The sequence below is a fragment of the Rhinoderma darwinii genome, unplaced genomic scaffold (genome assembly GCF_050947455.1).
Source record: "Rhinoderma darwinii isolate aRhiDar2 unplaced genomic scaffold, aRhiDar2.hap1 Scaffold_3911, whole genome shotgun sequence".
In the NCBI taxonomy this organism is placed as follows: domain Eukaryota; kingdom Metazoa; phylum Chordata; class Amphibia; order Anura; family Rhinodermatidae; genus Rhinoderma; species Rhinoderma darwinii.
This window is the reverse complement of record NW_027463534.1, coordinates 33,247-59,563: the sequence shown is the minus strand read 5'-3', so window position 1 is coordinate 59,563 and position 26,317 is coordinate 33,247. Positions and strand designations below refer to the sequence as shown.

The 26,317-nt window shown below is 44.5% G+C and overlaps 1 protein-coding gene across 1 annotated transcript in view; it reads left to right on the top strand.

The window, feature by feature from the left end:
- LOC142708458 (centrosomal protein of 112 kDa-like) overlaps positions 1 to 26,317 on the top strand; it is a 73,640-nt gene that overhangs the window by 14,642 nt on the left and 32,681 nt on the right. Inside the window, 4 exon segments of the mRNA XM_075848383.1 lie at positions 625 to 702; positions 1,918 to 1,965; positions 12,760 to 12,837; positions 16,424 to 16,510. Coding sequence (XP_075704498.1) covers positions 625 to 702; positions 1,918 to 1,965; positions 12,760 to 12,837; positions 16,424 to 16,510 — 291 coding nt within the window.

The window sequence follows — 26,317 nt, the reverse complement described above, 5'->3', positions numbered from 1 at the left end:
AAGAAAGATGGCAGCCAGTGTATGTAAATGAGGGGGAGGAGTCAGATTTACCTGACATTCTAGTAGTGTAAAAGAATGCTGGCGGTCAGTGTATGTAAATGAGGGGGAGGAGTCAGATTCCATAGTAGCTTGCAGTAGGGGAAAAAGAAAGATGGCAGCCAGTGTATGTAAATGAGGGGGAGGAGTCAGATTTACCTGACATTCTAGTAGTGTAAAAGAATGCTGGCGGTCAGTGTATGTAAATGAGGGGGAGGAGTCAGATTCCATAGTAGCTTGCAGTAGGGGAAAAAGAAAGATGGCAGCCAGTGTATGTAAATGAGGGGGAGGAGTCAGATTTAGCTGACATTCTAGTAGTGTAAAAAGAATGCTGGCGGTCAGTGTATGTAAATGAGGGGGAGGAGTCAGATTCCATAGACCCTTGCAGTAGGGGAAAAAGAAAGATGGAGGCTCGTGTATGTAAATGAGGGGGAGGAGTCAGATTTAGCTGACATTCTAGTAGTGTAAAAAGAATGCTGGCGGTCAGTGTATGTAAATGAGGGGGAGGAGTCCTATCCAGTGTCGCCCGGTGTATTGATTGGGTCACTGTTGCCGGTTGATGTAACGCACTTGATCTTGCGGTTTTAGGGGGATCGCAGTAAGAGACTCTCAGTCAGTCGTGATGACAGCGACCTGGACGCCATCCTCCGCAGCTGGAATCTTGGGGTAACGTACTTCACCTCCGTTCTCCTCTGGAGCAGAGCATATGTGAAACAAATGGCCTTATCCTCGCACTACACTTTACTCAACTAAACCTAGCAGAATTGTGATTGCAGCTCTTGAGCTGCAATCACAATTCTGCTAGGTTTAGTTGAGTAAAGTGTAGTGCGTTTTAAGGGTCGAGAAAATCAAATTACAGCTACCTTGTAACAGGAAACTAGCAGCTTTGTGGGTGCAGCTCTGGATGTGATTGGAGTATAGGACTCTGGATCAGGTAGATTGCCGGACGATCCAGGGACACGTGTGCGATCGTTGTGATCGGCCCCTCGCAGTCTCCCGGTCGCATCGTTTATGAGGAGAAAGTATTTGTGGAATCTTCTGCTGAGAGGCGGTTAACCCCGCGCGTCTCCGCATCCTCACGCTACATCTGCTCCTTGATTGCCTCCGGCTGTCACATGTTGTTAGATTCGCGTGTCGCTTTCATCACGGGACTTGATGTCGCTTCTCCGGGACGGCGTGCTCTTGCTGGATCGGCAGAAGTTAAATTTTTTTTATTTTGTGGTCTTTTTGAAAATAACCATCTTGAAAGGAATAAATTAAGACCATTTGAAATGTTTACAGACCGGAGGGCGGGGGAGGGGAATATTTTGTTCTGGGGATTACAATGTGGGAACATCGGTCTTCAAAGAACATCTGCGAGCAGGCGGAGGCTTATAATATATGAACGAGACCCTCTGCGCACCCCTTCCCACCCTTTACTGTGTGAGCCAGTCTCTGTTCTCCAAGCAATGATGGGGGGGGAGTAGTGGATTATCAGCGTCTGATCAGCAGATGTATGACATTCAGGAGCTTAGGAAAGTAGGGTGACGACCCCTGGAGGAGCTGTAATACACCCCTCAAATATTCTCTAGCGCCACCTACAGTCCGTCCCTTGTACAGGAGCCACTATTTTCGGGAATTTCATTGTGAGCAGTTTGTGGTCGTGTCTCCGCTCTCTGACCATAGAGTAAAGCAGAGATTATTATCCCATCTCTCACAGTGACGTCAACAGGAGGGGAAGGGGCTGTGACTATGATAATATGACTGTCCACAGACCAGACAGAGCTGCCCCAAAGATGGAGGAACTGCGCATTAACCCCTTAATAGCCCCAATATTTGTATTATTAGAACTGAAGAGTCTGTGACCCACCTAACCTTATCTTCATTGTCTTCTATCACTAGATAGAAAATCCAAGATATCTGCGGGACAAGCCCTTACCTCTCACTCCGGTATGTGCATTATATAATCTGGAGAGCGGTGATGTCACTGCTGTATAATATAACTGATATCTGGAGAGCGGTGATGTCACTACTGTATAATATAACTGATATCTGGAGAGCGGTAATGTCCCTGCTGTATAATATACTGATATCTGGAGAGCGGTGATGTCACTGCTGTATAATATAACTGATATCTGGAGAACAGTGATGTCACTGCTGTATAATATAATATATCTGGAGGGCGGTGATGTCACTGCTGTATAATATAACTTATATCTGGAGAGCGGTGATGTCACTGCTGTATAATATAACTGATATCTGGAGAGCGGTGATGTCACTGCTGTATAATATAACTGATATCTGGAGAGCGGTGATGTCACTGCTGTATAATATAATATATCTGGAGAGCGGTGATGTCACTGCTGTATAATATAACTGATATCTGGAGAGCGGTGATGTCACTGCTGTATAATATAACTGATATCTGGAGAGCGGTAATGTCCCTGCTGTATAATATAATATATCTGGAGAGTGGTGATGTCACTGCTGTATAATATAACTGATATCTGGAGAACAGTGATGTCACTGCTGTATAATATAATATATCTGGAGGGCGGTGATGTCACTGCTGTATAATATAATATATCTGGAGAGCGGTGATGTCACTGCTGTATAATATAACTGATATCTGGAGAGGGGTGATGTCACTGCTGTATAATATAACTGATATCTGGAGGGCGGTGAGGTCACTGCTGTATAATATAACTGATATCTGGAGAGCGGTGATGTCACTGCTGTATAATATAACTGATATCTGGAGAGCGGTGATGTCACTGCTCTATAATATAACTGATATCTGGAGAGCGGTGATGTCACTGCTGTATAATATAACTGATATCTGGAGAGCTGTGATGTCACTGCTGTATAATATAACTGATATCTGGAGAGTGGTGATGTCACTGCTGTATAATATAATATATCTGGAGAGCGGTGATGTCACTGCTGTATAATATAACTGATATCTGGAGGGCGGTGAGGTCACTGCTGTATAATATAACTGATATCTGGAGAGCGGTGATGTCACTGCTGTATAATATAACTGATATCTGGAGAGCGGTGATGTCACTGCTGTATAATATAACTGATATCTGGAGAGCGGTGATGTCACTGCTGTATAATATAACTGATATCTGGAGAGCGGTGATGTCACTGCTGTATAATATAATATATCTGGAGAGCGGTGATGTCACTGCTGTATAATATAATATATCTGGAGAGCGGTGATGTCACTGCTGTATAATATAACTGATATCTGGAGAGCGGTAATGTCCCTGCTGTATAATATAATATATCTGGAGAGTGGTGATGTCACTGCTGTATAATATAACTGATATCTGGAGAACAGTGATGTCACTGCTGTATAATATAATATATCTGGAGGGCGGTGATATCACTGCTGTATAATATAATATATCTGGAGAGCGGTGATGTCACTGCTGTATAATATAACTGATATCTGGAGAGGGGTGATGTCACTGCTGTATAATATAACTGATATCTGGAGGGCGGTGAGGTCACTGCTGTATAATATAACTGATATCTGGAGAGCGGTGATGTCACTGCTGTATAATATAATATATCTGGAGAGCGGTGATGTCACTGCTGTATAATATAACTGATATCTGGAGAGCGGTGATGTCACTGCTGTATAATATAACTGATATCTGGAGGGCGGTGAGGTCACTGCTGTATAATATAACTGATATCTGGAGAGCGGTGATGTCACTGCTGTATAATATAATATATCTGGAGAGCGGTGATGTCACTGCTGTATAATATAATATATCTGGAGAGCGGTGATGTCACTGCTGTATAATATAATATATCTGGAGAGTGGTGATGTCACTGCTGTATAATATAACTGATATCTGGAGAGCGGTGATGTCACTGCTGTATAATATACTGATATCTGGAGAGTGGTGATGTCACTGCTGTATAATATAACTGATATCTGGAGAGCGGTGATGTCACTGCTGTATAATATATCTGGAGAGCGGTGATGTCACTGCTGTATAATATAACTGATATCTGGAGAGCGGTGATGTCACTGCTGTATAATATAACTGATATCTGGAGAGCGGTGATGTCACTGCTGTATAATATAACTGATATCTGGAGAGCGGTGATGACACTGATGTATAATATAACTGATATCTGGAGGGCGGTGATGTCACTGCTGTATAATATAACTGATATCTGGAGAGCGGTGATGTCACTGCTGTACAATATAACTGATATCTGGAGGGCGGTGATGTCACTGCTGTATAATATAACTGATATCTGGAGAGCGGTGATGTCACTGCTGTATAATATAATATATCTGGAGAGCAGTGATGTCACTGCTGTATAATATATCTGGGGTGCGGTGATGTCACTGCTGTATAATATAACTGATATCTGGAGAGCGGTGATGTCACTGCTGTATAATATAATATATCTGGAGAGCGGTGATGTCACTACTGTATAATATAACTGATATCTGGAGAGCGGTGATGTCACTGCTGTATAATATATCTGATATCTGTAGAGCGGTGATGTCACTGCTGTATAATATAACTGATATCTGGAGAGCGGTGATGTCACTGCTGTATAATATAACTGATATCTGGAGAGCGGTGATGTCACTGCTGTATAATATAACGGATATCTGGAGAGCGGTGATGTCACTGCTGTATAATATAACTGATATCTGGAGAGCGGTGATGTCACTGCTGTATAATATAACTGATATCTGGAGAGCGGTGATGTCACTGCTGTATAATATAACTGATATCTGGAGAGCGGTGATGTCACTGCTGTATAATATAACTGATATCTGGAGAGCGGTGATGTCACTGCTGTATAATATAACTGATATCTGGGGAGCGGTGATGTCACTGCTGTATAATATAACGGATATCTGGAGAGCGGTGATGTCACTGCTGTATAATATAACTGATATCTGGAGAGCGGTGATGTCACTGCTGTATAATATAACTGATATCTGGAGAGCGGTGATGTCACTGCTGTATAATATAACTGATATCTGGAGAGCGGTGATGTCACTGCTGTATAATATAACTAATATCTGGAGAGCGGTGATGTCACTGCTGTATAATATAATATATCTGGAGAGCAGTGATGTCACTGCTGTATAATATATCTGGGGTGCGGTGATGTCACTGCTGTATAATATAACTGATATCTGGAGAGCGGTGATGTCACTGCTGTATAATATAACTGATATCTGGAGAGCGGTGATGTCACTGCTGTATAATATAACTGATATCTGGAGAGCGGTGATGTCACTGCTGTATAATATAACTGATATCTGGAGAGCGGTGATGTCACTGCTGTATAATATATCTGATATCTGTAGAGCGGTGATGTCACTGCTGTATAATATAACTGATATCTGGAGAGCGGTGATGTCACTGCTGTATAATATAACTGATATCTGGAGAGCGGTGATGTCACTGCTGTATAATATAACTGATATCTGGAGAGCGGTGATGTCACTGCTGTATAATATAACTCATATCTGGAGAGCGGTGATGTCACTGCTGTATAATATAACTGATATCTGGAGAGCGGTGATGTCACTGCTGTATAATATAACTGATATCTGGAGAGCGGTGATGTCACTGCTGTATAATATAACTGATATCTGGAGAGCGGTGATGTCACTGCTGTATAATATAACTGATATCTGGAGAGCGGTGATGTCACTGCTGTATAATATAACTAATATCTGGAGAGCGGTGATGTCACTGCTGTATAATATAACTGATATCTGGAGGGCGGTGATGTCACTGCTGTATAATATAACTGATATCTGGAGAGCGGTGATGTCACTGCTGTACAATATAACTGATATCTGGAGGGCGGTGATGTCACTGCTGTATAATATAACTGATATCTGGAGAGCGGTGATGTCACTGCTGTATAATATAATATATCTGGAGAGCAGTGATGTCACTGCTGTATAATATATCTGGGGTGCGGTGATGTCACTGCTGTATAATATAACTGATATCTGGAGAGCGGTGATGTCACTGCTGTATAATATAATATATCTGGAGAGCGGTGATGTCACTGCTGTATAATATAACTGATATCTGGAGAGCGGTAATGTCCCTGCTGTATAATATAATATATCTGGAGAGCGGTGATGTCACTGCTGTATAATATATCTGGAGAGCGGTGATGTCACTGCTGTATAATATAACTGATATCTGGAGAGCGGTGATGTCACTGCTGTATAATATAACTGATATCTGGAGAGCGGTGATGTCACTGCTGTATAATATAACTGATATCTGGAGGGCGGTGATGTCACTGCTGTATAATATAACTGATATCTGGAGGGCGGTGATGTCACTGCTGTATAATATAACTGATATCTGGAGAGCGGTGATGTCACTGCTGTATAATATAACTGATATCTGGAGAGCGGTGATGTCACTGCTGTATAATATAATATATCTGGAGAGCGGTGATGTCACTGCTGTATAATATAATATATCTGGAGAGCGGTAATGTCCCTGCTGTATAATATAATATATCTGGAGAGCGGTGATGTCACTGCTGTATAATATAATATATCTGGAGAGCGGTGATGTCACTGCTGTATAATATAACGGATATCTGGAGAGCGGTAATGTCACTGCTGTATAATATAACTGATATCTGGAGAGCGGTGATGTCACTGCTGTATAATATAACTGATATCTGGAGAGCGGTGATGTCACTGCTGTATAATATAACTGATATCTGGAGAGCGGTGATGTCACTGCTGTATAATATAATATATCTGGAGAGTGGTGATGTCACTGCTGTATAATATAACTTATATCTGGAGAGCGGTGATGTCACTGCTGGATAATATAACTGATATCTGGAGGGCGGTGATGTCACTTCTGTATAATATAATATATCTGATGAGCGGTGATGTCACTGCTGTATAATATAACTGATATCTGGAGAGCGGTGATGTCACTGCTGTATAATATAATATATCTGGAGAGTGGTGATGTCACTGCTGTATAATATAATATATCTGGAGAGCGGTGATGTCACTGCTGTATAATATAATATATCTGGAGAGCGGTGATGTCACTGCTGTATAATATAACTGATATCTGGAGAGCAGTGATGTCACTGCTGTATAATATAATATATCTGGAGAGTGGTGATGTCACTGCTGTATAATATAATATATCTGGAGAGCGGTGATGTCACTGCTGTATAGTATAACTTATATCTGGAGAGTGGTGATGTCACTGCTGGATAATATAACTGATATCTGGAGAGCGGTGATGTCACTGCTGTATAATATAACTGATATCTGGAGGGCGGTGATGTCACTGCTGTATAATATAATATATCTGGAGAGCGGTGATGTCACTGCTGGATAATATACTATATCTGGAGAGCGGTGATGTCACTGCTGTATAATATAACTGATATCTGGAGAGCGGTGATGTCACTGCTGTATAATATAACTGATATCTGGAGAGCGGTGATGTCACTGCTGTATAATATAACTGATATCTGGAGAGCGGTGATGTCACTGCTGTATAATATAACTGATATCTGGAGGGCGGTGATGTCACTGCTGTATAATATAACTGATATCTGGAGGGCGGTGATGTCACTGCTGTATAATATAACTGATATCTGGAGAGCGGTGATGTCACTGCTGTATAATATAACTGATATCTGGAGAGCGGTGATGTCACTGCTGTATAATATAATATATCTGGAGAGCGGTGATGTCACTGCTGTATAATATAATATATCTGGAGAGCGGTAATGTCCCTGCTGTATAATATAATATATCTGGAGAGCGGTGATGTCACTGCTGTATAATATAATATATCTGGAGAGCGGTGATGTCACTGCTGTATAATATAACGGATATCTGGAGAGCGGTGATGTCACTGCTGTATAATATAACTGATATCTGGAGAGCGGTGATGTCACTGCTGTATAATATAACTGATATCTGGAGAGCGGTGATGTCACTGCTGTATAATATAACTGATATCTGGAGAGCGGTGATGTCACTGCTGTATAATATAACTGATATCTGGAGAGTGGTGATGTCACTGCTGTATAATATAACTGATATCTGGAGAGCGGTGATGTCACTGCTGTATAATATAACTGATATCTGGAGAGCGGTGATGTCACTGCTGTATAATATAACTGATATCTGGAGAGCGGTGATGTCACTGCTGTATAATATAACTGATATCTGGAGAGCGGTGATGTCACTGCTGTATAATATAATATATCTGGAGAGCGGTGATGTCACTGCTGTATAATATAACTTATATCTGGAGAGCGGTGATGTCACTGCTGGATAATATAACTGATATCTGGAGGGCGGTGATGTCACTTCTGTATAATATAATATATCTGATGAGCGGTGATGTCACTGCTGTATAATATAACTGATATCTGGAGAGCGGTGATGTCACTGCTGTATAATATAATATATCTGGAGAGTGGTGATGTCACTGCTGTATAATATAATATATCTGGAGAGCGGTGATGTCACTGCTGTATAATATAATATATCTGGAGAGCGGTGATGTCACTGCTGTATAATATAACTGATATCTGGAGAGCAGTGATGTCACTGCTGTATAATATAATATATCTGGAGAGTGGTGATGTCACTGCTGTATAATATAATATATCTGGAGAGCGGTGATGTCACTGCTGTATAGTATAACTTATATCTGGAGAGTGGTGATGTCACTGCTGGATAATATAACTGATATCTGGAGAGCGGTGATGTCACTGCTGTATAATATAACTGATATCTGGAGAGCGGTGATGTCACTGCTGGATAATATACTATATCTGGAGAGCGGTGATGTCACTGCTGTATAATATAACTGATATCTGGAGAGCGGTGATGTCACTGCTGTATAATATAACTGATATCTGGAGAGCGGTGATGTCACTGCTGTATAATATAACTGATATCTGGAGAGCGGTGATGTCACTGCTGTATAATATAACTGATATCTGGAGAGCGGTGATGTCACTGCTGTATAATATAACTGATATCTGGAGAGCGCTGATGTCACGGCTGTATAATATAACATATCTGGAGAGTGGTGATGTCACTGCTGTATAATATAACTGATATCTGGAGAGCGGTGATGTCACTGCTGTATAATATAACTGATATCTGGAGGGCGGTGATGTCACTGCTGTATAATATAACTGATATCTGGAGAGCGGTGATGTCACTGCTGGATAATATACTATATCTGGAGAGCGGTGATGTCACTGCTGTATAATATAACTGGAGAGCGGTGATGTCACTGCTGTATAATATATCTGGAGAGGGGTGATGTCACTGCTGTATAATATACTATATCTGGAGAGGGGTGATGTCACTGCTGTATAATATAATATATCTGGAGAGCGGTGATGTCACTGCTGTATAATATATCTGGAGAGCGGTGATGTCACTGCTGTATAATATAACTGATATCTGGAGAGCGGTGATGTCACTGCTGTATAATATAACTGATATCTGGAGAGCGGTGATGTCACTGCTGTATAATATAACTGATATCTGGAGAGTGGTGATGTCACTGCTGTATAATATAACTGATATCTGGAGAGCGGTGATGTCACTGCTGTATAATATAACTGATATCTGGAGAGCGGTGATGTCACTGCTGTATAATATATCTGATATCTGTAGAGCGGTGATGTCACTGCTGTATAATATAACTATTATCTGGAGAGCGGTGATGTCACTGCTGTATAATATAACTGATATCTGGAGAGCGGTGATGTCACTGCTGTATAATATAACTGATATCAGGAGAGCGGTGATGTCACTGCTGTATAATATAACGGATATCTGGAGAGCGCTGATGTCACTGCTGTATAATATAACTGATATCTGGAGAGCGGTGATGTCACTGCTGTATAATATAACTGATATCTGGAGAGCGGTGATGTCACTGCTGTATAATATAACTGATATCTGGAGAGCGGTGATGTCACTGCTGTATAATATAACTGATATCTGGAGAGCGGTGATGTCACTGCTGTATAATATAACTGATATCTGGAGAGCGGTGATGTCACTGCTGTATAATATAATATATCTGGAGAGCAGTGATGTCACTGCTGTATAATATATCTGGGGTGCGGTGATGTCACTGCTGTATAATATAACTGATATCTGGAGAGCGGTGATGTCACTGCTGTATAATATAACTGATATCTGGAGAGCGGTGATGTCACTGCTGTATAATATAATATATCTGGAGAGCGGTGATGTCACTGCTGTATAATATAATATATCTGGAGAGCGGTGATGTCACTGCTGTATAATATAACTGATATCTGGAGAGCGGTGATGTCACTGCTGTATAATATAACTGATATCTGGAGAGCGGTGATGTCACTGCTGTATAATATAACTGATATCTGGAGAGCGGTGATGTCACTGCTGTATAATATAACTGATATCTGGAGAGGGGTGATGTCACTGCTGTATAATATAACTGATATCTGGAGAGCGGTGATGTCACTGCTGTATAATATAACTGATATCTGGAGAGCGGCGATGTCACTGCTGTATAATATAACTGATATCTGGAGAGCGGTGATGTCACTGCTGTATAATATAATATATCTGGAGAGCGGTGATGTCACTGCTGTATAATATAATATATCTGGAGATCGGTGATGTCACTGCTGTATAATATAACTGATATCTGGAGGGCGGTGATGTCACTGCTGTATAATATAACTGATATCTGGAGAGCGGTGATGTCACTGCTGTATAATATAACTGATATCTGGAGAGCGGTGATGTCACTGCTGTATAATATAATATATCTATGGAGAGCGGTGATGTCACTGCTGTATAATATATCTGGAGAGCGGTGATGTCACTGCTGTATAATATAACTGATATCTGGAGGGCGGTGAGGTCACTGCTGTATAATATAACTGATATCTGGAGAGCGGTGATGTCACTGCTGTATAATATAATATATCTGGAGAGCGGTGATGTCACTGCTGTATAATGTAACAGATATCTGGAGAGCGGTGATGTCACTGCTGTATAATATAACTGATATCTGGAGAGCGGTGATGTCACTGCTGTATAATATAACTGATATCTGGAGAGCGGTGATGTCACTGCTGTATAATATAACTGATATCTGGAGAGCGGTGATGTCACTGCTGTATAATATAATATATCTGGAGAGCGGTGATGTCACTGCTGTATAATGTAACAGATATCTGGAGAGCGGTGATGTCACTGCTGTATAATATAACTGATATCTGGAGAGCGGTGATGTCACTGCTGTATAATATAACTGATATCTGGAGAGCGGTGATGTCACTGCTGTATAATATAACTGATATCTGGAGAGCGGTGATGTCACTGCTGTATAATATACTGATATCTGGAGAGCGGTGATGTCACTGCTGTATAATATAACTGATATCTGGAGAGCGGTGATGTCACTGCTGTATAATATAACTGATATCTGGAGAGCGGTGATGTCACTGCTGTATAATATAACTGATATCTGGAGAGCGGTGATGTCACTGCTGTATAATATAACGGATATCTGGAGAGTGGTGATGTCACTGTTGTATAATATAACTGATATCTGGAGAGTGGTGATGTCACTGCTGTATAATATAACGGATATCTGGAGAGCGGTGATGTCACTGCTGTATAATATAACGGATATCTGGAGAGTGGTGATGTCACTGTTGTATAATATAACTGATATCTGGAGAGCGGTGATGTCACTGCTGTATAATATAACGGATATCTGGAGAGTGGTGATGTCACTGTTGTATAATATAACGGATATCTGGAGAGTGGTGATGTCACTGTTGTATAATATAACTGATATCTGGAGAGCGGTGATGTCACTGCTGTATAATATACTGATATCTGGAGAGCGGTGATGTCACTGCTGTATAATATAACTGATATCTGGAGAGTGGTGATGTCACTGCTGTATAATATAACTGATATCTGGAGAGCGGTGATGTCACTGCTGTATAATATAACTGATATCTGGAGAGCGGTGATGTCACTGCTGTATAATATAACTGATATCTGGAGAGCGGTGATGTCACTGCTGTATAATATAACTGATATCTGGAGAGCGGTGATGTCACTGCTGTATAATATAACTGTTATCTGGTGAGCGGTGATGTCACTGCTGTATAATATACTGATATCTGGAGAGCGGTGATGTCACTGCTGTATAATATAACTGATATCTGGAGAGTGGTGATGTCACTGCTGTATAATATAACTGATATCTGGAGAGCGGTGATGTCACTGCTGTATAATATAACTGATATCTGGGTGCGGTGATGTCACTGCTGTATAATATAACTGATATCTGGAGAGCGGTGATGTCACTGCTGTATAATATAACTGATATCTGGAGAGCGGTGATGTCACTGCCGTATAATAACTGATATCTGGAGAGCGGTGATGTCACTGCTGTATAATATATCTATGGAGAGCGGTGATGTCACTGCTGTATAATATAACTGATATCTGGAGAGCGGTGATGTCACTGCTGTATAATATAATATATCTGGAGAGCGGGGATGTCACTGCCGTATTATATAACTGATATCTGGAGAGCGGTGATGTCACTGCTGTATAATATATCTATGGAGAGCGGTGATGTCACTTATATTTTATAACCTATTAGAGGTTTCTTCTCTCTGTAGATGTCACTGGACTCGCGTCTTGGTAGAAGTGCAGATTATCGGGATGAACGAGTGCTGTTGCGGTTACATAAGAAGGAGGTTTGTTGATTGTCCCTCTTCTTCTTCTTCTTCTTCTTCATCATCTTCTTCTTGGGACATCTTTTTGGGGGTTCCTTGATCTGCTCACCAGCGCCCCATATATCTTTCTTTTCCCATTTGATGCTGTAAGGCGTCTCCTGTGCTCCTCTGCGTTCCTCACTGAAATTGAACATAATGATCCGCACATCAGCTGTCTTGCTCGTTCCCCTTCAGACATGGACCGTGTCGGGTGGCGGCGTCACTGAGTAAAAGCTCCTCTGTCCCCCCCCCCCGACCCTGTGATGTCATCGTACTAAATAATGGGGTCATTGTGGATAGAGCGTGCGAGGGGCAGCTCCCCATCCACCCACTGCCTACCACCGCCCTGAATGTCACACGGGGGCACAGTTGAGGCTTCTCATCCATGTTCTTAAAGAATCGGTCCAGTTTTCTGTAGATAAAGTGTAATCGGTCAATAATTTGAAGTTCTGCCGTTTTCTAATAGACTTTGTTGCACTTCCTCACTATGTGCACGTGTGCTGCTTGCTGTCAGGGAATAGAAGCCTTCATTGTTTACATACAGAGGCTGATCACTTATCCTGACCTAGTCCTTTTTACAACTGGGGATTTGTCACAATGTTTCAGTCTGAATATCACACTGTTTAACTCACAGAGGATTGTCTAGAGACAATACATGTGTAACAAACCCTCAGCTGTAAGAATATTTCAGGTCTGGACATTCCCATTCGCTGAGGGCCATCAGTGATCTTGAAAATGGTGAACATGTAATCACAACGTGTATTAGAAAGTGGTAGAGCGATGAATTCTACTTACACTGACATTGTTTATGACGAGCCGTACATGACGCCTGCCGGCAGACCGCTGACAGGAGGTGTATCCCTCCGGAAAGCTGGGTGATGTCCTCTGAAGAGCTGCCCGACAATCAGTCTGGATGGTGTTGGGGGGGTCGGTGTCTGGAGAGATGGGAGACAGTCAGTACCCAGCTTTCCTGGACTCCGGGATACGATGATGGGGAATGTTTCGGTCAGTACCCAGCTTTCCTGGACTCCGGGATACAATGATGGGGAATGTTTCGGTCAGTACCCAGCTTTCCTGGACTCCGGGATACAATGATATGGAATGTTTCGATCAGTACCCAGCTTTCCTGTACTCCGGGATACAATGATGGGGAATGTTTCGGACAGTACCCAGCTTTCCTGGACTCCGGGATACAATGATGGGGAATGTTTCGGTCAGTACCCAGCTTTCCTGGACTCCGGGATACGATGATGGGGAATGTTTCGGTCAGTACCCAGCTTTCCTGGACTCCGGGATACAATGATGGGGAATGTTTCGGACAGTACCCAGCTTTCCTGGACTCCGGGATACAATGATGGGGAATGTTTCGGTCAGTACCCAGCTTTCCTGGACTCCTGGATACGATGATGGGGAATGTTTCGGTCAGTACCCAGCTTTCCTGGACTCCGGGATACGATGATGGGGAATGTTTCGGTCAGTACCCAGCTTTCCTGGACTCCGGGATACAATGATGGGGAATGTTTCGGACAGTACCCAGCTTTCCTGGACTCCGGGATACAATGATGGGGAATGTTTCGGTCAGTACCCAGCTTTCCTGGACTCCTGGATACGATGATGGGGAATGTTTCGGTCAGTACCCAGCTTTCCTGGACTCCGGGATACGATGATGGGGAATGTTTCGGTCAGTACCCAGCTTTCCTGGACTCCGGGATACGATGATGGGGAATGTTTCGTCAGTACCCAGCTTTCCTGGACTCCGGGATACAATGATGGGGAATGTTTCGGACAGTACCCAGCTTTCCTGGACTCCGGGATACAATGATATGGAATGTTTCGATCAGTACCCAGCTTTCCTGTACTCCGGGATACAATGATGGGGAATGTTTCGGACAGTACCCAGCTTTCCTGGACTCCGGGATACAATGATGGGGAATGTTTCGGTCAGTACCCAGCTTTCCTGGACTCCGGGATACGATGATGGGGAATGTTTCGGTCAGTACCCAGCTTTCCTGGACTCCGGGATACGATGATGGGGAATGTTTCGGTCAGTACCCAGCTTTCCTGGACTCCGGGATACAATGATGGGGAATGTTTCGGTCAGTACCCAGCTTTCCTGGACTCCTGGATACGATGATGGGGAATGTTTCGGTCAGTACCCAGCTTTCCTGGACTCCGGGATACAATGATGGGGAATGTTTCGGACAGTACCCAGCTTTCCTGGACTCCGGGATACAATGATGGGGAATGTTTCGGACAGTACCCAGCTTTCCTGGACTCCGGGATACGATGATGGGGAATGTTTCGGGCAGTACCCAGCTTTCCTGGACTCCGGGATACGATGATGGGGAATGTTTCGGTCAGTACCCAGCTTTCCTGGACTCCGGGATACGATGATGGGGAATGTTTCGTCAGTACCCAGCTTTCCTGGACTCCGGGATACAATGATGGGGAATGTTTCGGACAGTACCCAGCTTTCCTGGACTCCGGGATACAATGATATGGAATGTTTCGATCAGTACCCAGCTTTCCTGTACTCCGGGATACAATGATGGGGAATGTTTCGGACAGTACCCAGCTTTCCTGGACTCCGGGATACAATGATGGGGAATGTTTCGGTCAGTACCCAGCTTTCCTGGACTCCGGGATACGATGATGGGGAATGTTTCGGTCAGTACCCAGCTTTCCTGGACTCCGGGATACAATGATGGGGAATGTTTCGGACAGTACCCAGCTTTCCTGGACTCCGGGATACAATGATGGGGAATGTTTCGGACAGTACCCAGCTTTCCTGGACTCCGGGATACAATGATGGGGAATGTTTCGGTCAGTACCCAGCTTTCCTGGACTCCGAAACATTCCCCATCATCGTATCCCGGAGTCCAGGAAAGCTGGGTACTGACCGAAACATTCCCCATCATTGTATCCCGGAGTCCAGGAAAGCTGGGTACTGTCCGAAACATTCCCCATCATTGTATCCCGGAGTCCAGGAAAGCTGGGTACTGTCCGAAACATTCCCCATCATTGTATCCCGGAGTCCAGGAAAGCTGGGTACTGACCGAAACATTCCCCATCATCGTATCCCGGTCAGTACCCAGCTTTCCTGGACTCCGGGATACAATGATGGGGAATGTTTCGTCAGTACCCAGCTTTCCTGGACTCCGGGATACAATGATGGGGAATGTTTCGGACAGTACCCAGCTTTCCTGGACTCCGGGATACAATGATGGGGAATGTTTCGGTCAGTACCCAGCTTTCCTGGACTCCGGGATACAATGATGGGGAATGTTTCGGACAGTACCCAGCTTTCCTGGACTCCGGGATACAATGATGGGGAATGTTTCGGTCAGTACCCAGCTTTCCTGGACTCCGGGATACGATGATGGGGAATGTTTCGGTCAGTACCCAGCTTTCCTGGACTCCGGGATACAATGATGGGGAATGTTTCGGTCAGCACTCAGCTTTCCTGGACTCCGGGATACAATGATGGGGAATGTTTCGGCCAGCACCCAGCTTTCCCATGTACAGATAAGGGTTTGTAGAGATGTAGTGATGTGTCCTGATTCTGTAGATGGACGTGAAGATGAAGGGGATGGAGGCGAAGATTCATGAGGAGAAACTGAAGATGCAACAGAAGCATGATGCCGACGTACAGAAGGTGAGAGGCCGGTGAGAGGAGGAGACTGCGTTACATTGTGACTAGTGAGGTGTAGACTGTGTTACAGTGTGACTAGTGAGGTGTAGACTGTGTTACAGTGTGACTAGTGAGGTGTAGACTGCGTTACATTGTGACTAGTGAGGTGTAGACTGTGTTACAGTGTGACTAGTGAGGTGTAGACTGCGTTACAGTGTGACTAGTGAGGTGTAGACTGTTACAGTGTGACTAGTGAGGTGTAGACTGTGTTACAGTGTGACTAGTGAGGTGTAGTCTGTGTTACAGTGTGGCTAGTGAGGTGTAGACTGCGTTACAGTGTGACTAGTGAGGTGTAGACTGCGTTACAGTGTGACTAGTGAGGTGTAGACTGCGTTAGTGTGACTAGTGAGGTGTAGACTGTGTTACAGTGTGACTAGTGAGGTGTAGGCTGCATTACAGTGTGACTAGTGAGGTGTAGACTGCGTTACAGTGTGACTAGTGAGGTGTAGACTGTGTTACAGTGTGACTAGTGAGGTTTAGACTGTTACAGTGTGACTAGTGAGGTTTAGACTGTTACAGTGTGACTAGTGAGGTGTAGACTGCGTTACAGTGTGACTAGTGAGGTGTAGACTGTGTTACAGTGTGACTAGTGAGGTGTAGACTGCGTTACAGTGTGACTAGTGAGGTGTATGCTGTGTTACAGTGTGACTAGTTAGGTGTAGACTGTTACTGTGTGACTAGTGAGGTGTAGACTGTTACAGTGTGACTAGTGAGGTGTAGACTGTGTTACAGTGTGACTAGTGAGGTGTAGACTGTGTTACAGTGTGACTAGTGAGGTGTAGACTGCGTTACAGTGTGACTAGTGAGGTGTAGACTGCGTTACAGTGTGACTAGTGAGGTGTAGACTATGTTACAGTGTGACTAGTGAGGTGTAGACTGTGTTACAGTGTGACTAGTGAGGTGTAGACTGCGTTACAGTGTGACTAGTGAGGTGTAGACTGTTACAGTGTGACTAGTGAGGTGTAGACTGTGTTACAGTGTGACTAGTGAGGTGTAGACTGTGTTACAGTGTGGCTAGTGAGGTGTAGACTGTGTTACAGTGTGACTAGTGAGGTGTAGACTGTGTTACAGTGTGACTAGTGAGGTGTAGACTGTGTTACAGTGTGACTAGTGAGGTGTAGACTGTTACATTGTGACTAGTGAGGTGTAGACTGTGTTACAGTGTGACTAGTGAGGTGTAGACTGTGTTACAGTGTGACTAGTGAGGCGTAGACTGCGTTACAGTGTGACTAGTGAGGTGTAGACTGTGTTACAGTGTGACTAGTGAGGTGTAGACTGCGTTACAGTGTGTCTAGTGAGGTGTTTACTGCGTTACAGTGTGACTAGTGAGGTGTAGACTGTGTTACAGAGTGACTAGTGAGGTGTAGACTGTTACAGAGTGACTAGTGAGGTGTAGACTGTGTTACAGTGTGACTAGTGAGGTGTAGACTGTGTTACAGTGTGACTTGTGAGGTGTAGACTGTGTTACAGTGTGACTAGTGAGGTGTAGACTGTTACATTGTGACTAGTGAGGTGTAGCCTGTGTTACAGTGTGACTAGTGAGGTGTAGACTGCGTTACAGTGTGGCTAGTGAGGTGTAGACTGTGTTACAGTGTGACTAGTGAGGTGTAGACTGTGTTACAGTGTGACTAGTGAGGTGTAGACTGTTACATTGTGACTAGTGAGGTGTAGACTGCGTTAGTGTGACTAGTGAGGTGTAGCCTGTGTTACAGTGTGACTAGTGAGGTGTAGACTGTGTTACATTGTGGCTAGTGAGGTGTAGACTGTGTTACAGTGTGACGAGTGAGGTGTAGACTGTGTTACAGTGTGACTAGTGAGGTGTAGACTGTTACATTGTGACTAGTGAGGTGTAGACTGTTACATTGTGACTAGTGAGGTGTAGCCTGCGTTACAGTGTGACTAGTGAGGTGTAGACTGCGTTACAGTGTGACTAGTGAGGTGTACACTGCGTTACAGCGTGACTAGTGAGGTGTAGTCCGTGTTACAGTGTGACTAGTGAGGTGTAGACTGTGTTACAGTGTGACTAGTGAGGTGTAGACTGTGTTACAGTGTGACTAGTGAGGTGTAGACTGTTACAGTGTGACTAGTGAGGTGTAGACTGCGTTACAGTGTGACTAGTGAGGTGTAGACTGTGTTACAGTGTGACTAGTGAGGTGTAGACTGTTACTGTGTGACTAGTGAGGTGTAGACTGCGTTACAGTGTGGCTAGTGAGGTGTAGACTGCATTACAGTGTGACTAGTGAGGTGTAGACTGCGTTACAGTGTGACTAGTGAGGTGTAGACTGTGTTACAGTGTGACTAGTAAGGTGTAGACTGCGTTACAGTGTGACTAGTGAGGTGTAGACTGTGTTACAGTGTGACTAGTGAGGTGTAGACTGCGTTACAGTGTGACTAGTGAGGTGTAGACTGTGTTACAGTGTGACTAGTGAGGTGTAGACTGTTACAGTGTGACTAGTGAGGTGTAGACTGTGTTACAGTGTGACTAGTGAGGTGTAGCCTGTGTTACAGTGTGACTAGTGAGGTGTAGACTGCGTTACAGTGTGACTAGTGAGGTGTAGACTGTGTTACAGTGTGACTAGTGAGGTGTAGACTGTGTTACAGTGTGACTAGTGAGGTGTAGACTGTGTTACAGTGTGACTAGTGAGGTGTAGACTGCGTTACAGTGTGACTAGTGAGGTGTAGACTGCGTTAGTGTGACTAGTGAGGTGTAGCCTGCGTCACAGTGTGACTAGTGAGGTGTAGACTGCGTTACAGTGTGACTAGTGAGGTGTAGACTGTGTTACAGTGTGACTAGTGAGGTGTAGACTGTGTTACAGTGTGACTAGTGAGGTGTAGCCTGTGTTACAGTGTGACTAGTGAGGTGTAGACTGCGTTACAGTGTGACTAGTGAGGTGTAGACTGCGTTACAGTGTGACTAGTGAGGTGTAGACTGTGTTACAGTGTGACTAGTGAGGTGTAGACTGTGTTACAGTGTGACTAGTGAGGTGTAGACTGCGTTACAGTGTGACTAGTGAGGTGTAGACTGTGTTACAGTGTGACTAGTGAGGTGTAGACTGCGTTACAGTGTGACTAGTGAGGTGTAGACTGTGTTACAGTGTGACTAGTGAGGTGTAGACTGTGTTAGAGTGTGACTAGTGAGGTGTAGACTGTGTTACAGTGTGACTAGTGAGGTGTAGCCTGTGTTACAGTGTGACTAGTGAGGTGTAGACTGCGTTACAGTGTGACTAGTGAGGTGTAGAATGTGTTACAGTGTGACTAGTGAGGTGTAGACTGTGTTACTGTGTGACTAGTGAGGTGTAGACTGTGTTACAGTGTGACTAGTGAGGTGTAGACTGTTACATTGTGACTAGTGAGGTGTAGCCTGTGTTACATTGTGGCTAGTGAGGTGTAGACTGTGTTACAGTGTGACGAGTGAGGTGTAGACTGTGTTACAGTGTGACTAGTGAGGTGTAGACTGTTACATTGTGACTAGTGAGGTGTAGACTGTTACATTGTGACTAGTGAGGTGTAGACTGTTACATTGTGACTAGTGAGGTGTAGCCTGCGTTACAGTGTGACTAGTGAGGTGTAGACTGCGTTACAGTGTGACTAGTGAGGTGTACACTGCGTTACAGTGTGACTAGTGAGGTGTAGTCCGTGTTACAGTGTGACTAGTGAGGTGTAGACTGTGTTACAGTGTGACTAGTGAGGTGTAGACTGTGTTACAGTGTGACTAGTGAGGTGTAGACTGTTACAGTGTGACTAGTGAGGTGTAGACTGCGTTACAGTGTGACTAGTGAGGTGTAGACTGTGTTACAGTGTGACTAGTGAGGTGTAGACTGTGTTACAGTGTGACTAGTGAGGTGTAGACTGTGTTACAGTGTGACTAGTGAGGTGTAGACTGTTACAGTGTGACTAGTGAGGTGTAGACTGCGTTACAGTGTGGCTAGTGAGGTGTAGACTGCGTTACAGTGTGACTAGTGAGGTGTAGACTGCGTTACAGTGTGACTAGTGAGGTGTAGACTGTGTTACAGTGTGACTAGTGAGGTGTAGACTGTGTTACAGTGTGACTAGTGAGGTGTAGACTGCGTTACAGTGTGACTAGTGAGGTGTAGACTGCGTTACAGTGTGACTAGTGAGGTGTAGACTGTTACAGTGTGACTAGTGAGGTGTAGACTGTGTTACAGTGTGACTAGTGAGGTGTAGCCTGTGTTACAGTGTGACTAGTGAGGTGTAGACTGCGTTACAGTGTGACTAGTGAGGTGTAGACTGCGTTACAGTGTGACTAGTGAGGTGTAGACTGCGTTACAGTGTGACTAGTGAGGTGTAGACTGTGTTACAGTGTGACTAGTGAGGTGTAGACTGTGTTACAGTGTGACTAGTGAGGTGTAGACTGTGTTACAGTGTGACTAGTGAGGTGTAGACTGCGTTAGTGTGACTAGTGAGGTGTAGCCTGCGTCACAGTGTGACTAGTGAGGTGTAGACTGCGTTACAGTGTGACTAGTGAGGTGTAGACTGTGTTACAGTGTGACTAGTGAGGTGTAGACTGTGTTACAGTGTGACTAGTGAGGTGTAGCCTGTGTTACAGTGTGACTAGTGAGGTGTAGACTGCGTTACAGTGTGACTAGTGAGGTGTAGACTGCGTTACAGTGTGACTAGTGAGGTGTAGACTGTGTTACAGTGTGACTAGTGAGGTGTAGACTGTGTTACAGTGTGACTAGTGAGGTGTAGACTGTTACATTGTGACTAGTGAGGTGTAGCCTGTGTTACATTGTGGCTAGTGAGGTGTAGACTGTGTTACAGTGTGACGAGTGAGGTGTAGACTGTGTTACAGTGTGACTAGTGAGGTGTAGACTGTTACATTGTGACTAGTGAGGTGTAGACTGTTACATTGTGACTAGTGAGGTGTAGCCTGCGTTACAGTGTGACTAGTGAGGTGTAGACTGCGTTACAGTGTGACTAGTGAGGTGTACACTGCGTTACAGTGTGACTAGTGAGGTGTAGTCCGTGTTACAGTGTGACTAGTGAGGTGTAGACTGTGTTACAGTGTGACTAGTGAGGTGTAGACTGTGTTACAGTGTGACTAGTGAGGTGTAGACTGTTACAGTGTGACTAGTGAGGTGTAGACTGCGTTACAGTGTGACTAGTGAGGTGTAGACTGTGTTACAGTGTGACTAGTGAGGTGTAGACTGTGTTACAGTGTGACTAGTGAGGTGTAGACTGTTACTGTGTGACTAGTGAGGTGTAGACTGTGTTACAGTGTGACTAGTGAGGTGTAGACTGTTACAGTGTGACTAGTGAGGTGTAGACTGTGTTACAGTGTGACTAGTGAGGTGTAGACTGTTACAGTGTGACTAGTGAGGTGTAGACTGCGTTACAGTGTGGCTAGTGAGGTGTAGACTGCGTTACAGTGTGACTAGTGAGGTGTAGACTGCGTTACAGTGTGACTAGTGAGGTGTAGACTGCGTTACAGTGTGACTAGTAAGGTGTAGACTGCGTTACAGTGTGACTAGTGAGGTGTAGACTGTTACAGTGTGACTAGTGAGGTGTAGACTGCGTTACAGTGTGACTAGTAAGGTGTAGACTGCGTTACAGTGTGACTAGTGAGGTGTAGACTGTTACAGTGTGACTAGTGAGGTGTAGACTGCGTTACAGTGTGACTAGTGAGGTGTAGACTGTGTTACAGTGTGACTAGTGAGGTGTAGACTGCGTTACAGTGTGACTAGTGAGGTGTAGACTGCGTTACAGTGTGACTAGTGAGGTGTAGACTGTGTTACAGTGTGACTAGTGAGGTGTAGACTGTGTTACAGTGTGACTAGTGAGGTGTAGACTGTGTTACAGTGTGACTAGTGAGGTGTAGACTGTGTTACAGTGTGACTAGTGAGGTGTAGACTGCGTTACAGTGTGACTAGTGAGGTGTAGACTGTGTTACAGTGTGACTAGTGAGGTGTAGACTGCGTTACAGTGTGACTAGTGAGGTGTAGACTGTGTTACAGTGTGACTAGTGAGGTGTAGACTGTGTTACAGTGTGACTAGTGAGGTGTAGACTGTGTTACAGTGTGACTAGTGAGGTGTAGACTGTGTTACAGTGTGACTAGTGAGGTGTAGACTGTTACAGTGTGACTAGTGAGGTGTAGACTGCGTTACAGTGTGACTAGTGAGGTGTAGACTGTGTTACAGTGTGACTAGTGAGGTGTAGACTGTGTTACAGTGTGACTAGTGAGGTGTAGACTGTTACTGTGTGACTAGTGAGGTGTAGACTGTGTTACAGTGTGACTAGTGAGGTGTAGACTGTGTTACAGTGTGACTAGTGAGGTGTAGACTGTGTTACAGTGTGACTAGTGAGGTGTAGACTGTTACAGTGTGACTAGTGAGGTGTAGACTGCGTTACAGTGTGGCTAGTGAGGTGTAGACTGCGTTACAGTGTGACTAGTGAGGTGTAGACTGCGTTACAGTGTGACTAGTAAGGTGTAGACTGCGTTACAGTGTGACTAGTGAGGTGTAGACTGCGTTACAGTGTGACTAGTGAGGTGTAGACTGCGTTACAGTGTGACTAGTGAGGTGTAGACTGTGTTACAGTGTGACTAGTGAGGTGTAGACTGTTACAGTGTGACTAGTGAGGTGTAGACTGTGTTACAGTGTGACTAGTGAGGTGTAGCCTGTGTTACAGTGTGACTAGTGAGGTGTAGACTGCGTTACAGTGTGACTAGTGAGGTGTAGACTGTGTTACAGTGTGACTAGTGAGGTGTAGACTGTGTTACAGTGTGACTAGTGAGGTGTAGACTGTGTTACAGTGTGACTAGTGAGGTGTAGACTGCGTTACAGTGTGACTAGTGAGGTGTAGACTGCGTTAGTGTGACTAGTGAGGTGTAGCCTGCGTCACAGTGTGACTAGTGAGGTGTAGACTGCGTTACAGTGTGACTAGTGAGGTGTAGACTGTGTTACAGTGTGACTAGTGAGGTGTAGACTGTGTTACAGTGTGACTAGTGAGGTGTAGCCTGTGTTACAGTGTGACTAGTGAGGTGTAGACTGCGTTACAGTGTGACTAGTGAGGTGTAGACTGCGTTACAGTGTGACTAGTGAGGTGTAGACTGTGTTACAGTGTGACTAGTGAGGTGTAGACTGCGTTACAGTGTGACTAGTGAGGTGTAGACTGCGTTACAGTGTGACTAGTGAGGTGTAGACTGTGTTACAGTGTGACTAGTGAGGTGTAGACTGTGTTACAGTGTGACTAGTGAGGTGTAGACTGTTACATTGTGACTAGTGAGGTGTAGCCTGTGTTACATTGTGGCTAGTGAGGTGTAGACTGTGTTACAGTGTGACGAGTGAGGTGTAGACTGTGTTACAGTGTGACTAGTGAGGTGTAGACTGTTACATTGTGACTAGTGAGGTGTAGACTGTTACATTGTGACTAGTGAGGTGTAGCCTGCGTTACAGTGTGACTAGTGAGGTGTAGACTGCGTTACAGTGTGACTAGTGAGGTGTACACTGCGTTACAGTGTGACTAGTGAGGTGTAGTCCGTGTTACAGTGTGACTAGTGAGGTGTAGACTGTGTTACAGTGTGACTAGTGAGGTGTAGACTGTGTTACAGTGTGACTAGTGAGGTGTAGACTGTTACAGTGTGACTAGTGAGGTGTAGACTGCGTTACAGTGTGACTAGTGAGGTGTAGACTGTGTTACAGTGTGACTAGTGAGGTGTAGACTGTGTTACAGTGTGACTAGTGAGGTGTAGACTGTTACTGTGTGACTAGTGAGGTGTAGACTGTGTTACAGTGTGACTAGTGAGGTGTAGACTGTGTTACAGTGTGACTAGTGAGGTGTAGACTGTGTTACAGTGTGACTAGTGAGGTGTAGACTGTTACAGTGTGACTAGTGAGGTGTAGACTGCGTTACAGTGTGGCTAGTGAGGTGTAGACTGCGTTACAGTGTGACTAGTGAGGTGTAGACTGCGTTACAGTGTGACTAGTGAGGTGTAGACTGCGTTACAGTGTGACTAGTAAGGTGTAGACTGCGTTACAGTGTGACTAGTGAGGTGTAGACTGTGTTACAGTGTGACTAGTGAGGTGTAGACTGCGTTACAGTGTGACTAGTGAGGTGTAGACTGTGTTACAGTGTGACTAGTGAGGTGTAGACTGTTACAGTGTGACTAGTGAGGTGTAGACTGTGTTACAGTGTGACTAGTGAGGTGTAGCCTGTGTTACAGTGTGACTAGTGAGGTGTAGACTGCGTTACAGTGTGACTAGTGAGGTGTAGACTGTGTTACAGTGTGACTAGTGAGGTGTAGACTGTGTTACAGTGTGACTAGTGAGGTGTAGACTGTGTTACAGTGTGACTAGTGAGGTGTAGACTGCGTTACAGTGTGACTAGTGAGGTGTAGACTGTGTTACATTGTGGCTAGTGAGGTGTAGACTGTGTTACAGTGTGACGAGTGAGGTGTAGACTGTGTTACAGTGTGACGAGTGAGGTGTAGACTGTGTTACAGTGTGACGAGTGAGGTGTAGACTGTTACATTGTGACTAGTGAGGTGTAGACTGTTACATTGTGACTAGTGAGGTGTAGCCTGCGTTACAGTGTGACTAGTGAGGTGTAGACTGCGTTACAGTGTGACTAGTGAGGTGTACACTGCGTTACAGCGTGACTAGTGAGGTGTAGTCCGTGTTACAGTGTGACTAGTGAGGTGTAGACTGTGTTACAGTGTGACTAGTGAGGTGTAGACTGCGTTACAGTGTGACTAGTGAGGTGTAGACTGTGTTACAGTGTGACTAGTGAGGTGTAGACTGCGTTACAGTGTGACTAGTGAGGTGTAGACTGTGTTACAGTGTGACTAGTGAGGTGTAGACTGTGTTACAGTGTGACTAGTGAGGTGTAGACTGTGTTACAGTGTGACTAGTGAGGTGTAGCCTGTGTTACAGTGTGACTAGTGAGGTGTAGACTGCGTTACAGTGTGACTAGTGAGGTGTAGAATGTGTTACAGTGTGACTAGTGAGGTGTAGACTGTGTTACTGTGTGACTAGTGAGGTGTAGACTGTGTTACAGTGTGACTAGTGAGGTGTAGACTGTGTTACAGTGTGACTAGTGAGGTGTAGACTGCGTTACAGTGTGACTAGTGAGGTGTAGAATGTGTTACAGTGTGACTAGTGAGGTGTAGACTGCGTTACAGTGTGACTAGTGAGGTGTAGACTGTGTTACAGTGTGACTAGTGAGGTGTAGACTGTGTTACATGGTGATGTAGCTGAGCTGTAGACTGTGTTACAGTGTGACTAGTGAGGTGTAGACTGTTACAGTGTGACTAGTGAGGTGTAGACTGCGTTACAGTGTGACTAGTGAGGTGTAGACTGTGTTACAGTGTGACTAGTGAGGTGTAGACTGCGTTACAGTGTGACTAGTGAGGTGTAGACTGCGTTACAGTGTGACTAGTGAGGTGTAGACTGTGTTACAGTGTGACTAGTGAGGTGTAGACTGTGTTACAGTGTGACTAGTGAGGTGTAGACTGTGTTACAGTGTGACTAGTGAGGTGTAGACTGTGTTACAGTGTGACTAGTGAGGTGTAGAGTGCGTTACAGTGTGACTAGTGAGGTGTAGACTGTGTTACAGTGTGACTAGTGAGGTGTAGACTGTGTTACATGGTGATGTAGCTGAGCTGTAGACAGCGCTATGTAGATCATCTCTGTGTGGATGGATAATGGTGACATATTCCGCCATCCTCACGTTTTAATGTTAATCTCTGGTTGGCTGGACGATCGCCTGAGGCCGCTCTTTATCCCGCTCTGCCCGCACTATTCCTGATCTCA